This window comes from Scomber scombrus, chromosome 10, assembly GCF_963691925.1.
Source record: "Scomber scombrus chromosome 10, fScoSco1.1, whole genome shotgun sequence".
NCBI lineage: Eukaryota > Metazoa > Chordata > Actinopteri > Scombriformes > Scombridae > Scomber > Scomber scombrus.
The window spans coordinates 8,828,234-8,837,744 of NC_084979.1; the positions used below are offsets into that span (position 1 = coordinate 8,828,234).

Consider the following 9,511-nt stretch of genomic DNA (forward strand, 5'->3'; position numbering starts at 1 on the left):
CTCAGATGTTATGACCCACTCACAATTGTGGCTCTCTCCTCTGTGGCTGATGGGGGGTTGGGATCCAGGTAGTACAAGAGCTTCTCTCTCGCCCTCCTCTGAGATGAGATCTTGTCAGTAGCTGAGGGTTTAGGCAGCAGTGCCTGCTGCTTAGCTCTCCTCTTTACCAGCTGTTCCTCCTTTAGGATTTTGTCTACAATCTCCACTCTCTTTGACTTCTGCTTCTGCTCAAATTCCCTGAGAAGGGCAAATCAACAACACTGCATTACTGAAATGGGGTCATGTATTCCTCGGCACACAGCGAGAAAAAACACCCACACACTGCTGCATGGAGTGGGAGTGGAGGACATGCATGTGGGAGAGGAGAGGAGAGGAGAGGAGAGGAGAGGAGAGGAGAGGAGAGGAGAGGAGAGGAGAGGAGAGGAGAGGAGAGGAGAGGACGTACTCTTGTTTTCGTTTTATCTCCTCTAGTTGTTTCTGTTGGTACATGTGGCGGATACTGTTGATTCCTTGGGCCTGCAGGGATTCTCTTAGTTGTCTCAGCTGCTGCTCTTTCTTCTGGGTGTTTGCTTTGGCTCTGCTTTGTTGGATCCGTAAGTTCTCCTAAAGAAGCAACACCAGAATGATGAGGCTATATTTGACAACATGCAGCCTTATGAAGAACTGATCACTTGAAGTAGGGGAAATGGATTTTACAGAGCTATTTTCTCCTAAACTTCAGACTATTAATCGCATAGTGTTATCCTCCTAAAACATGCTATGCTTAAAATCTGAATGCACATATACAGTAATAATTTATTACAGTACTTATAATAATGACAATATATCAGCACTAATAACGCATGTTACTGATTCTGACCCACTGAGCATACATGGTTCTTTAATAAAATCTTAATGTATTATTTATATCCTCTAATTGATCATTACAAATAAATGATGACAATGTTCACAACAATGAGGATCATTTTATTCAGTTTCATACATGCCTCTTACTGTACTGTTACACATGTGTATGTTGGTTATGTGCTCACAATGTGCTTATATTGCTTTTATGATGCCTGAGCGCAAATCAAATAAGGCAGCGTTGTATCACTATGTCTTTAAAGCTTTATGAGTATATAATGCATGAATAAATATAGATTCTACATAAAAGGTTGGGCATACTACCGAATGATCATATAATGCACTTGTAGACGTGGGAGCTATAGAAAATGTTAATAATACATGGAGCAAAGGCCTGTGCATCTCATCGTTGCTAAAACAACCATTATTCTGAAGCATCAGTATGGGAGGGGGCTTTGTCTTACTTGGGTGGCTGCAATGTTAGATTTCAGTGATTTGACAGCCTGTATCCTCTTTTCCAGTAACTCCCTGTTCTGCTGCTCCTTCTCAGCTTCTAGCTGATGCATCCTGAATGAAAGGGGGGCAATCATGAAGGGTGTGACTGCTCAAATATAACACAGTGAGAAAAACAGATATGTTAGTAATTCCTGGGATTTTTGCTTTGCTATAATACAGAAAGTTCCAAGGTTAGCAGTGTGCTGAGCAGTGTTCAGGTTAATGACTGTAAGTCAACGTTAACCTTCCGATTAGTCTCTTTCTACAAGAAAATTCACTTTGCCTTTTAGGTGGTAGATGCTGCATGCATTCTGATGTTTAGGTACCAGTGTACAGTTCCAGTCAGATGTTTGAACATATTTTCTCATTGAAAACAATGGGAAGGTGTGTCCGATGTGAGATTGACTAAAACTAAACTATAATGCAGTTCCCACAGTCATCATAATGAAGGAACATGTCACCCTGAGCTACATTGTTGCTTATTGATGTGTTTTTAATTGTCTAACATAGAATGTTTATAGAACAGAAGAATGAACTTTGTCGGACGTTGGGATACACAGACAGTACGTGTTGCATCAGTTATGAATGATTTTGTTTTATTCACGAGGTTTTGAAGTGGACCACATGGTAACTATATTACATTTCTAAAACTCTAGATAGCTAGTGATTTTGAGGAAATATCACAACTAACTTCAATCCCTTCTTTACTGCTCTGTTTTGATCAGCTATTCACTGTCTAGAACAGAACATTGCTTTATGAATTTGAGCTCCTTCAAGTTTCATATCTAGCATGCTTAAAACATTTTTGCCAGTATGAGTGAATGATCAATAGGATGTGTCAACTCTCAAGTGAGTCCTGTGAGATACTCCACATTATTGTACCACTCTCAGCCCTGTTTATTGGCTTAGAAGCTGATTACCTTCTAATGGTCTTTTTCATGTACTTGGCAGCTATCTTGCGATGCGCTGGGCTCTCATCAGTTTTCCTCTGACTTTCAGTTTCCTCTGTCTTCAGCATGGCTGCCTGTTTACTATTAAAACACAATCACATCCATTTATACAAACACAACATATCCCCCTTTACATGGCTACTGATTTCCTTTACAGGCTTCTCATAAGAAGAATAAGTACAATAAAAACCTGCAAATAATACTTTTATAAGGCATTATGTTGCTTCATCACTTCAGTGACGTGTATGATAGTAGAATTTCACTTAAATAAGATGTTACAACTTCTCTTAATTTGTTTATATGCTGAGATTATTAATTCTCAATTTCGTATGCTTAAAAGAGGATTACTGGTCACACAAAACAATTCAGTGTGAATGGATAAGATCCCTACTTCCTGAGATGCTGCTGCTTGAGCTGCAGGTTCTGGCTGGCTTTCCTCTCCTGCTGAAGCCTCGTCGTCGCCTTCTGGGCCTTAAGGATCTGGAAGACCTGCTCCTCCTCGTGCACCTCCTGCCGGAGTGAGGAGAACCTGCCAAGCTCCACTTCCACCTCACTCAGCTCCAGTCTGAGGAGCGAGATAGATGAAATAAGACGCACGTATGAACAAGACTGAGAGTGTGTGTACATAAAACAGTATTCAGACTATTAGGAGAAATCATTTTCCTTTAGATAAACTGGCAATTCCTCAAAGCAGAATGAGGGAGGATTTCTTGCACCTCAGCACACTGAAATGATTTTTCTGATATAAAAAAGTCTAACATAAGAAAAAGAGTTTTTCTTTCATATCTAAATCCTGGACTGGTTGGCTGAGCATTATTTCAACCAACTAAAACCTGAATTTAAAAAAACAGAAACACAAGATAATGCATCACTGAAAGAGAGTAGCAGTTGTTGCTAACAGTTGTTTAGAGATGTTAGCATGCCATTAATGCAAACTCAACATTTTCTGCAGTTGCTTGCTTGGCAGTAAAAGTCCCCTAGTGAAGACAACAGTGTTTATTACTACCACTAAAAACAGCACTGTGTAAAAAAACCCACTTTGCATTACAGCAAAAGCTCAGCCAGGTTCAGAGCCCTTTGTGTTTGCACCTCCACTGTGTCAATTCTACTATCCCATTGAAATAAATGAGGGGGCTTCGAATTTTCACAAAGTGCTACTCCCCTGTCTCCAGACTCACTCTTGTTGCTTCAGCTCGGTGTTGATGTGGGCCTCCATCTCCTCATCGCTCCGCAGCTCCTGACAAAGCCTCTTATGCTGGGCTCGCAAACGAATCACTGCCACACTGACAAATAAAATACACAAAGAGTGGAAACATGTAGGTTGGGCAAAGCAGTAGAAACATCTAATGTTTAGGTATAAAGCACAGAGCAGGCAGCGTTCATTTTAAACTCACCTGTTGTCTGCTGCTTTCTGTCGCTCTATCTCTGTCTCTAAGTTATCTCTCATCTCCAACAAACTTTCAATGTGCTGACGAACAAGTTTAAGCTCTTCTCTGGAAATAAGAAACACCAGAGAAAAGAGACAAGTCAAGTGTCGACACAGAAACATCCAGGATCAAAGCCAATCACAGGGAACATTTTCGAGGCCGTTAAAGTGCAGTGTGCTCAGAACATCAGGCTAATGGATTTCCTTGTGGCCATTGCAACAAAAGGGAGGTAATTCTGTCAGCTAACAAGGCAATCTAATGAAGATATTGGAGTGCTGAGAGTGGACACACACACACCTCAACAACTCTAAATTGTCCAATGTTCTTTTTGCAGTCTAATGGCGTGCAACACAACAATCTGTGACTGGGATAAGAGAGTGTCATGAAAAAGAAAATGATGACACATGGCATGTGACAAAAGCTGCAGATTGGTTAAAAGACTGGTGTGCTAAGGTTCCATTAAACTTATATTTGACGAGAGCGCAGTACAGCTCCACGCTGACCTTTGATGTCTTGTGCTAAAGGAAAATGACAGACACTTTTGCTCGGGACTGCATCACAGTTCATCGGGTGCTTAATGGCTCGTAGTGCAGACAAATAAAAAGAGGGAAGAAAAGTGGAGAGAGAGGACATTATGGGAAATGTTCTCTCTTCGGTTGAAATGATTTCCAGCAAATTGCTGAATCAATTGGTACAGAAATGATTGTCCCTGCGGGAGGAGGGCAAGAGGGGAAAGACCTGTGAAAGTGGAATGATGTTGGGAAAAAAATATTCCCAGAAACTGATAGATTGTAGAAATTACATATTTTCTTAGTAATGTAAAAAAAAACTGTTACTATAAAAAAGCAAAAATACTATTTTTCCACTGTGTCATGTGTTCAGGGTTCAGTGAAGTCTAGAAGGGCACGGGGACCTCTATTTAGGTTAAGGAGCTACTGTAGGTCTTGGGGTCTGTTGTCTGTTGGCTGCAGGGTCCAGACCTGGCTTTCAGCACGTCGTGCTCCTTCTGTTGATAAAAGGAGTCCAGCTGGTCCAGGTTTCGTCTCAGCTTGAACATCCGTGCTGTCTCGGCATAGCTCCTCTTCTTAGCATGGTCGTCCGCAACCGCAAGGTCATCATCACCATCATCATCATCATCATCGTCCTCTCTTGGGCCAGATGCAAAAGACATTTACATTAAACAGACAGTAAAGTTTAATGTATTATGATCTGTGTGTACATACATAAAAAAAATACCATTAGTAGCATAGAGGTGTTTGTACTGAGGTTTATTGTGTAGGAAATATAATGAATTCACTTTGGAAAATATACAGAAAACTGAGCTTTATTATTTCCTATTAAAACCTCATATTCAGAAACACATTTAGTCACACTGATGTGATGTTTTAGATACTGAGAGGGAAATAACATAATTAAGGATTAATACATAGGCATTTTTATTTTGTTGTCCAAGTGGATGTTATTCACAGAAAAGCAAGAAATACTTACTCATACAACTCATCTATCCACTCCAAATCAGGAGGAAGGGCTGATTCTTCATCTTCAGAGTCATTGAAGGATCTACATTCTGTTAAAACTAAGATCAAATAGACAACATGGTGAAATAAACTGAAGAAGGTAGTGTCAGTAGCACTTTGAAAACAAAGGCAGCATCACGATGTATCACTCACCCTCCATGTCCTCATCTGTCCTGGTGTCGACATCAATCTGTCCACACCTGTGTGACGTCACATCAGGTGCACTCCCCCTGTCCTCTGGGTCCATTTCACCTTATTTATAAATAACACAGGTAAATAGTATGAGAAGGCATGACATCTTCTTTAAAAGTTTGAAGCCACTCCTTTAATTCGGCAGACGTGGGGATTCGTTAACAGTACTGAATCTTAACATAACTAATATTTTGACAACAGTTTAATGTTTGTCACACATTGAGGAATTAACTGCCGGTCTCATTTAACAGGTTAAAATTTAATTTTAAAATATTACTTGGTAATTTATATGTATGCCGATTTGAGGAATGGTTGTCAGTGAATTGTAGAACACGTTTAGTCATATTTCTGAGGCGTGTGACTCTAGCAGTAAGCAAGGTAACATTCATTTGGTGGATTTCTTAATGGAGTCTAGCGTCTCGTTTTCTCCACAGCACCTAGATATGCTAAACTAGGGAAGCTACAAGAAGCTAATGCACATTTAAAATGATAACTTCTTTTAACAAACATTATGCCATTACCTCACTCAGCTCAGCTTTACTTCTCTTGGCAAGAAATCTTCTCAAATGTACTTTTCCCCCCCTCACAGGCACAGCCAAAGTTAGTCCGCCATGTTTGTTAGTGTTTCCAAGGAGACGGGACGCAAGGGGCGAAACATGACGTCACTGAGACGTTCAGGGAACACCCAACATACAAGGTACATTAGATAAGAAACATAAGATAAGAGGGATAACTTAACTTATATAAAATAAACATAATAACGTAAATAATAATCGAACATAAAATAAAGTTAAAAAAACAAACATATTCATGATAAATAACAAATCCACTTTTCTATAGTTGCTCTAGAGGTCATCAGATATTTTCAGGGCTTCATAAGGTCTGAGGAGAGACTTTGCGTATTTTTTTTCATTAGTCTGGCACAGAGATGATGATCTTCAATGTCCCTTTTAAAAACTGAAAAAAGAGGATTTAATTTTCCTCCATTTAGATGCATGGATGAGTACCAGGTTGTTCAATATCAAGACCTTCTTGATGTCCTTCATGTTAATACCAAGCACAATATTTACTCTTGTGAGAGGAACAAGTAGTTGGATTTTGTTTGGCAGCCAGTTACATCCTCAAAGGATGTCCCAGAGTATATACAATGGAAACAACAGATGATCTATATTTTCAGTTTCAGTATCACAAAATCTGCAGTGACTATGATTTATATTACATCTTAGCAATTCATTGGATGGATAAATATTATGATTTATTTTGTCTTGGGGCTTACAGGATGAGTCCAGAACAGTACGCAAAGCTATTATTTTTAATTGCTGCACTGATTAAAGGAAAAAAAAGCATTTCACAGTTTTTTATGTTTGTTTGCTTTTTCTTATTTAGTTAAACAGATCTTGTGACATTTCCAGCTTTTGTTACCTTTCAACGTTGCTATAATTTCCTCCCCCAACACGGGTTTATTTCTTTGATCTGCTATCTGTCAAACCAAACTCAGCAGAAAATGTCTCAATTGGTTCAGAAACAATGATAAATCTGTGAGTTATGCAAAATCTATTGTCATGCATGCCTGATACTGTATCTGATTTACACTGGAAAAAGACATTAATTTCTAGTTGATCAGTATTGCACAGTGGGGTTTTTGCTGGAAAGCTTCTCTTTTATTTAGCATAATAAAGCTCTCTTTCAATTCACTGTAATGACGAAGATTAATTTAGGGGAGGAGAGATGAGAGAAGTGAATGAGTTCTATAACATTGAAATCTTGTGATACGGGAATGTTCACTGTAGTATCTCCATGGGAGACTGAATAAATAAATAGTTTGATTGTGTGTGTGTGCGTGTGTGCATGTGTGCGTGTGTGTGTGTGTGTGTGTGTGTGTGTGTGTGTGTGTTGCCGGAGATAAAAAGGCAAATGGAGAGAAGCAAAGGAAACAAATCCAGCAGCTGATATAAAGAATAAATCATCAGGAGAAAAAAAGCAAGATGGAGAAAGAGAATACACAAGGGTGAGAGGAAAAGAAGGAATAAGAAATAGTTTATGTTAGAGACACACAGAGAATACAATCACATGCAGTGCATTGCAGCGTGTACAGTAGCCTGGTATCTTCATGTCACTAGAACTCGCAGTATAAATCCAAGTGGAAGGTCCGGTGGGAGGCAGAGACTCTGGGACGATGTCCGCTCCCCAGGGTGAGGCAGTAGAAAGCAGGGCAGGTTCACTGAACTACTCCCCCGCTACAGCGCCAAACACTTAAAAAGGGAAATAATAAAAAAGCCTGCACATTGTGACCGAATGAAGAATACATTTCTTGTTCTTAATTCTATATATGATTGTTTAATCAGACTGAGAGGAGATTAAAATCCTCACTGAGATTACCCTGTGGATCCATATAATTCTTCTAGAATAAATCCCTTGAAAATTCATAGAATAATTCCCACGGAGATCTTAATATTACTGAAATATATTTATAAACACAGCATGAAATGTGGGGTCACAGTAAAGTGAATACAGTCAGTCAGCTGACAATCAACACAGCATGAGGCAGAAATCAGGTGCACTGCTCAGATTGGATATTTCAAGAGAGAAACATGATGAAAATCCACCATAGAACAAACACAGACAACTGCACTGGCAAACAGCAGTGTTAGAGTTTAGAATTACGTTTAGAATTATGTTAATATAAATAGGTGACCGACTTATTGATGTTTTCTGTACTTAATTAAAATTTTGATTTAGTTCAAAAATGCCCACTTTGTCCACAGTATGGGGATTACATACTGTAGCCTATTTTCCTCAACCTTAATGGGCACTGATGACGTAATCTAAGCCTACGTTTCAAATGGGGGGATGTGAAATTTGACAGGGAGTGTCTAATGGAAGACACTATTTAATTCACTATGGGGACTGTAGCATCCAGTGTATTTGGGGCTTGACCCATATAAGTTCTAAAAGTCAGAATATCTCTATCAGCTGAATCACTTCTGACAATTCTTATGTAAATCTTTCTCTCCAATGACTGTCAGAAAGATACTGAAACACTTGAATATCCCTTTAATCACTTTTGTCATTGGTTTACTGTATATATCTTGTAGTAATGTCCATGGTTCTCAACATGCAATATCTTCCAGTCTTATTATAAGGTAAATGTAAGAATGTTCCTACAATCTCTGGATTTAGTGTGTCTGTGACGCTGAATATAGATTTCAAGTATATCATGGTTTATGTCCCACTGGTATACAGATCCTGTGTGGCATTTAGCTGATTGTTTTTATCTGGTATCAACAATCTTCTTTAATATGACCTAGTGGCCTTACTGTAATTTGTGATATTTTAGTTTATTTCTACTGGGATTCATGTAGAGACTCAATCGCTTTGGTCCCTGACGTAAAGAGCTGCTTGATAACCTCAGTAGGCCACTAACCTGGATGTTAAACATCTGTGCTTTAAAACACAACACAAGTCCATGTGGAGGTGTGGAGCTGACAGTGAAATCACTGATGAGAGTTAGCTGTTAAACTGGGGCAGTCAGCTGTTCCCAGAGGAATGCTTTCATTTTTACTAGGTTTTATCTCACCACCAGTGATCCATAATACTCTAGTCTAACAGTGCTACAGTGTTCTTTTTTTAAATGGGGAAAGCCCCCCCTGCAGACCAACTGGAGGACCTCCTCTGTATACACTTTGGGGCCCCCCACTGCACGGGCCCCTGCTTTTACCACCAGATTGAAAAACAACTTTGAGACATCTAATTACCTAATGGAGATGATTGATGTGTCAAACATTACATAATATGCTCAAGTCCTATGTTCGTGACATGCCTTCCTATCGTCCGCCCAGCCTTCACGTGGCCAGATTGAATCTGAGAGGCCGAGCAACGGAAGGATCGACAGATTAGTCTCTCTCTCTCTCTCTCTCTCTCTCTCTCTCTCTCTCTCTCTCTCTCTCTCTCTCTCTCTCTCTCTCTCTCTCTCTCTCTCTCTCTCCCCTCATCCCTCTCTCTGCTCTGTTGCTGGAGGACAGGCTGCAGCGGCGGTGGATCGACTCGTTGTTGCTTTTACGGACCGGGGAGTTTTCCTTTTTTCCTC

General features: G+C 39.7%; 1 protein-coding gene across 1 annotated transcript in view; it reads right to left on the reverse strand.

Annotated features, from left to right (window-relative positions):
• Window positions 1–5,479, reverse strand: part of cfap74 (cilia and flagella associated protein 74) — a 45,520-nt gene extending 40,041 nt beyond the window's left edge. Inside the window, exons 1-10 of the mRNA XM_062426611.1 lie at window positions 5,386–5,479; window positions 5,210–5,291; window positions 4,696–4,863; window positions 3,683–3,781; window positions 3,467–3,571; window positions 2,680–2,853; window positions 2,259–2,369; window positions 1,308–1,410; window positions 446–603; window positions 24–237 (exon numbers count right to left, since the gene is read on the reverse strand). Of these exons, the coding sequence (XP_062282595.1) occupies window positions 24–237; window positions 446–603; window positions 1,308–1,410; window positions 2,259–2,369; window positions 2,680–2,853; window positions 3,467–3,571; window positions 3,683–3,781; window positions 4,696–4,863; window positions 5,210–5,291; window positions 5,386–5,479 (1,308 nt within the window). The remainder of the gene's footprint in view (window positions 1–23; window positions 238–445; window positions 604–1,307; window positions 1,411–2,258; window positions 2,370–2,679; window positions 2,854–3,466; window positions 3,572–3,682; window positions 3,782–4,695; window positions 4,864–5,209; window positions 5,292–5,385) is intronic.
• Between the last annotated feature and the right edge of the window lie 4,032 nt (window positions 5,480–9,511).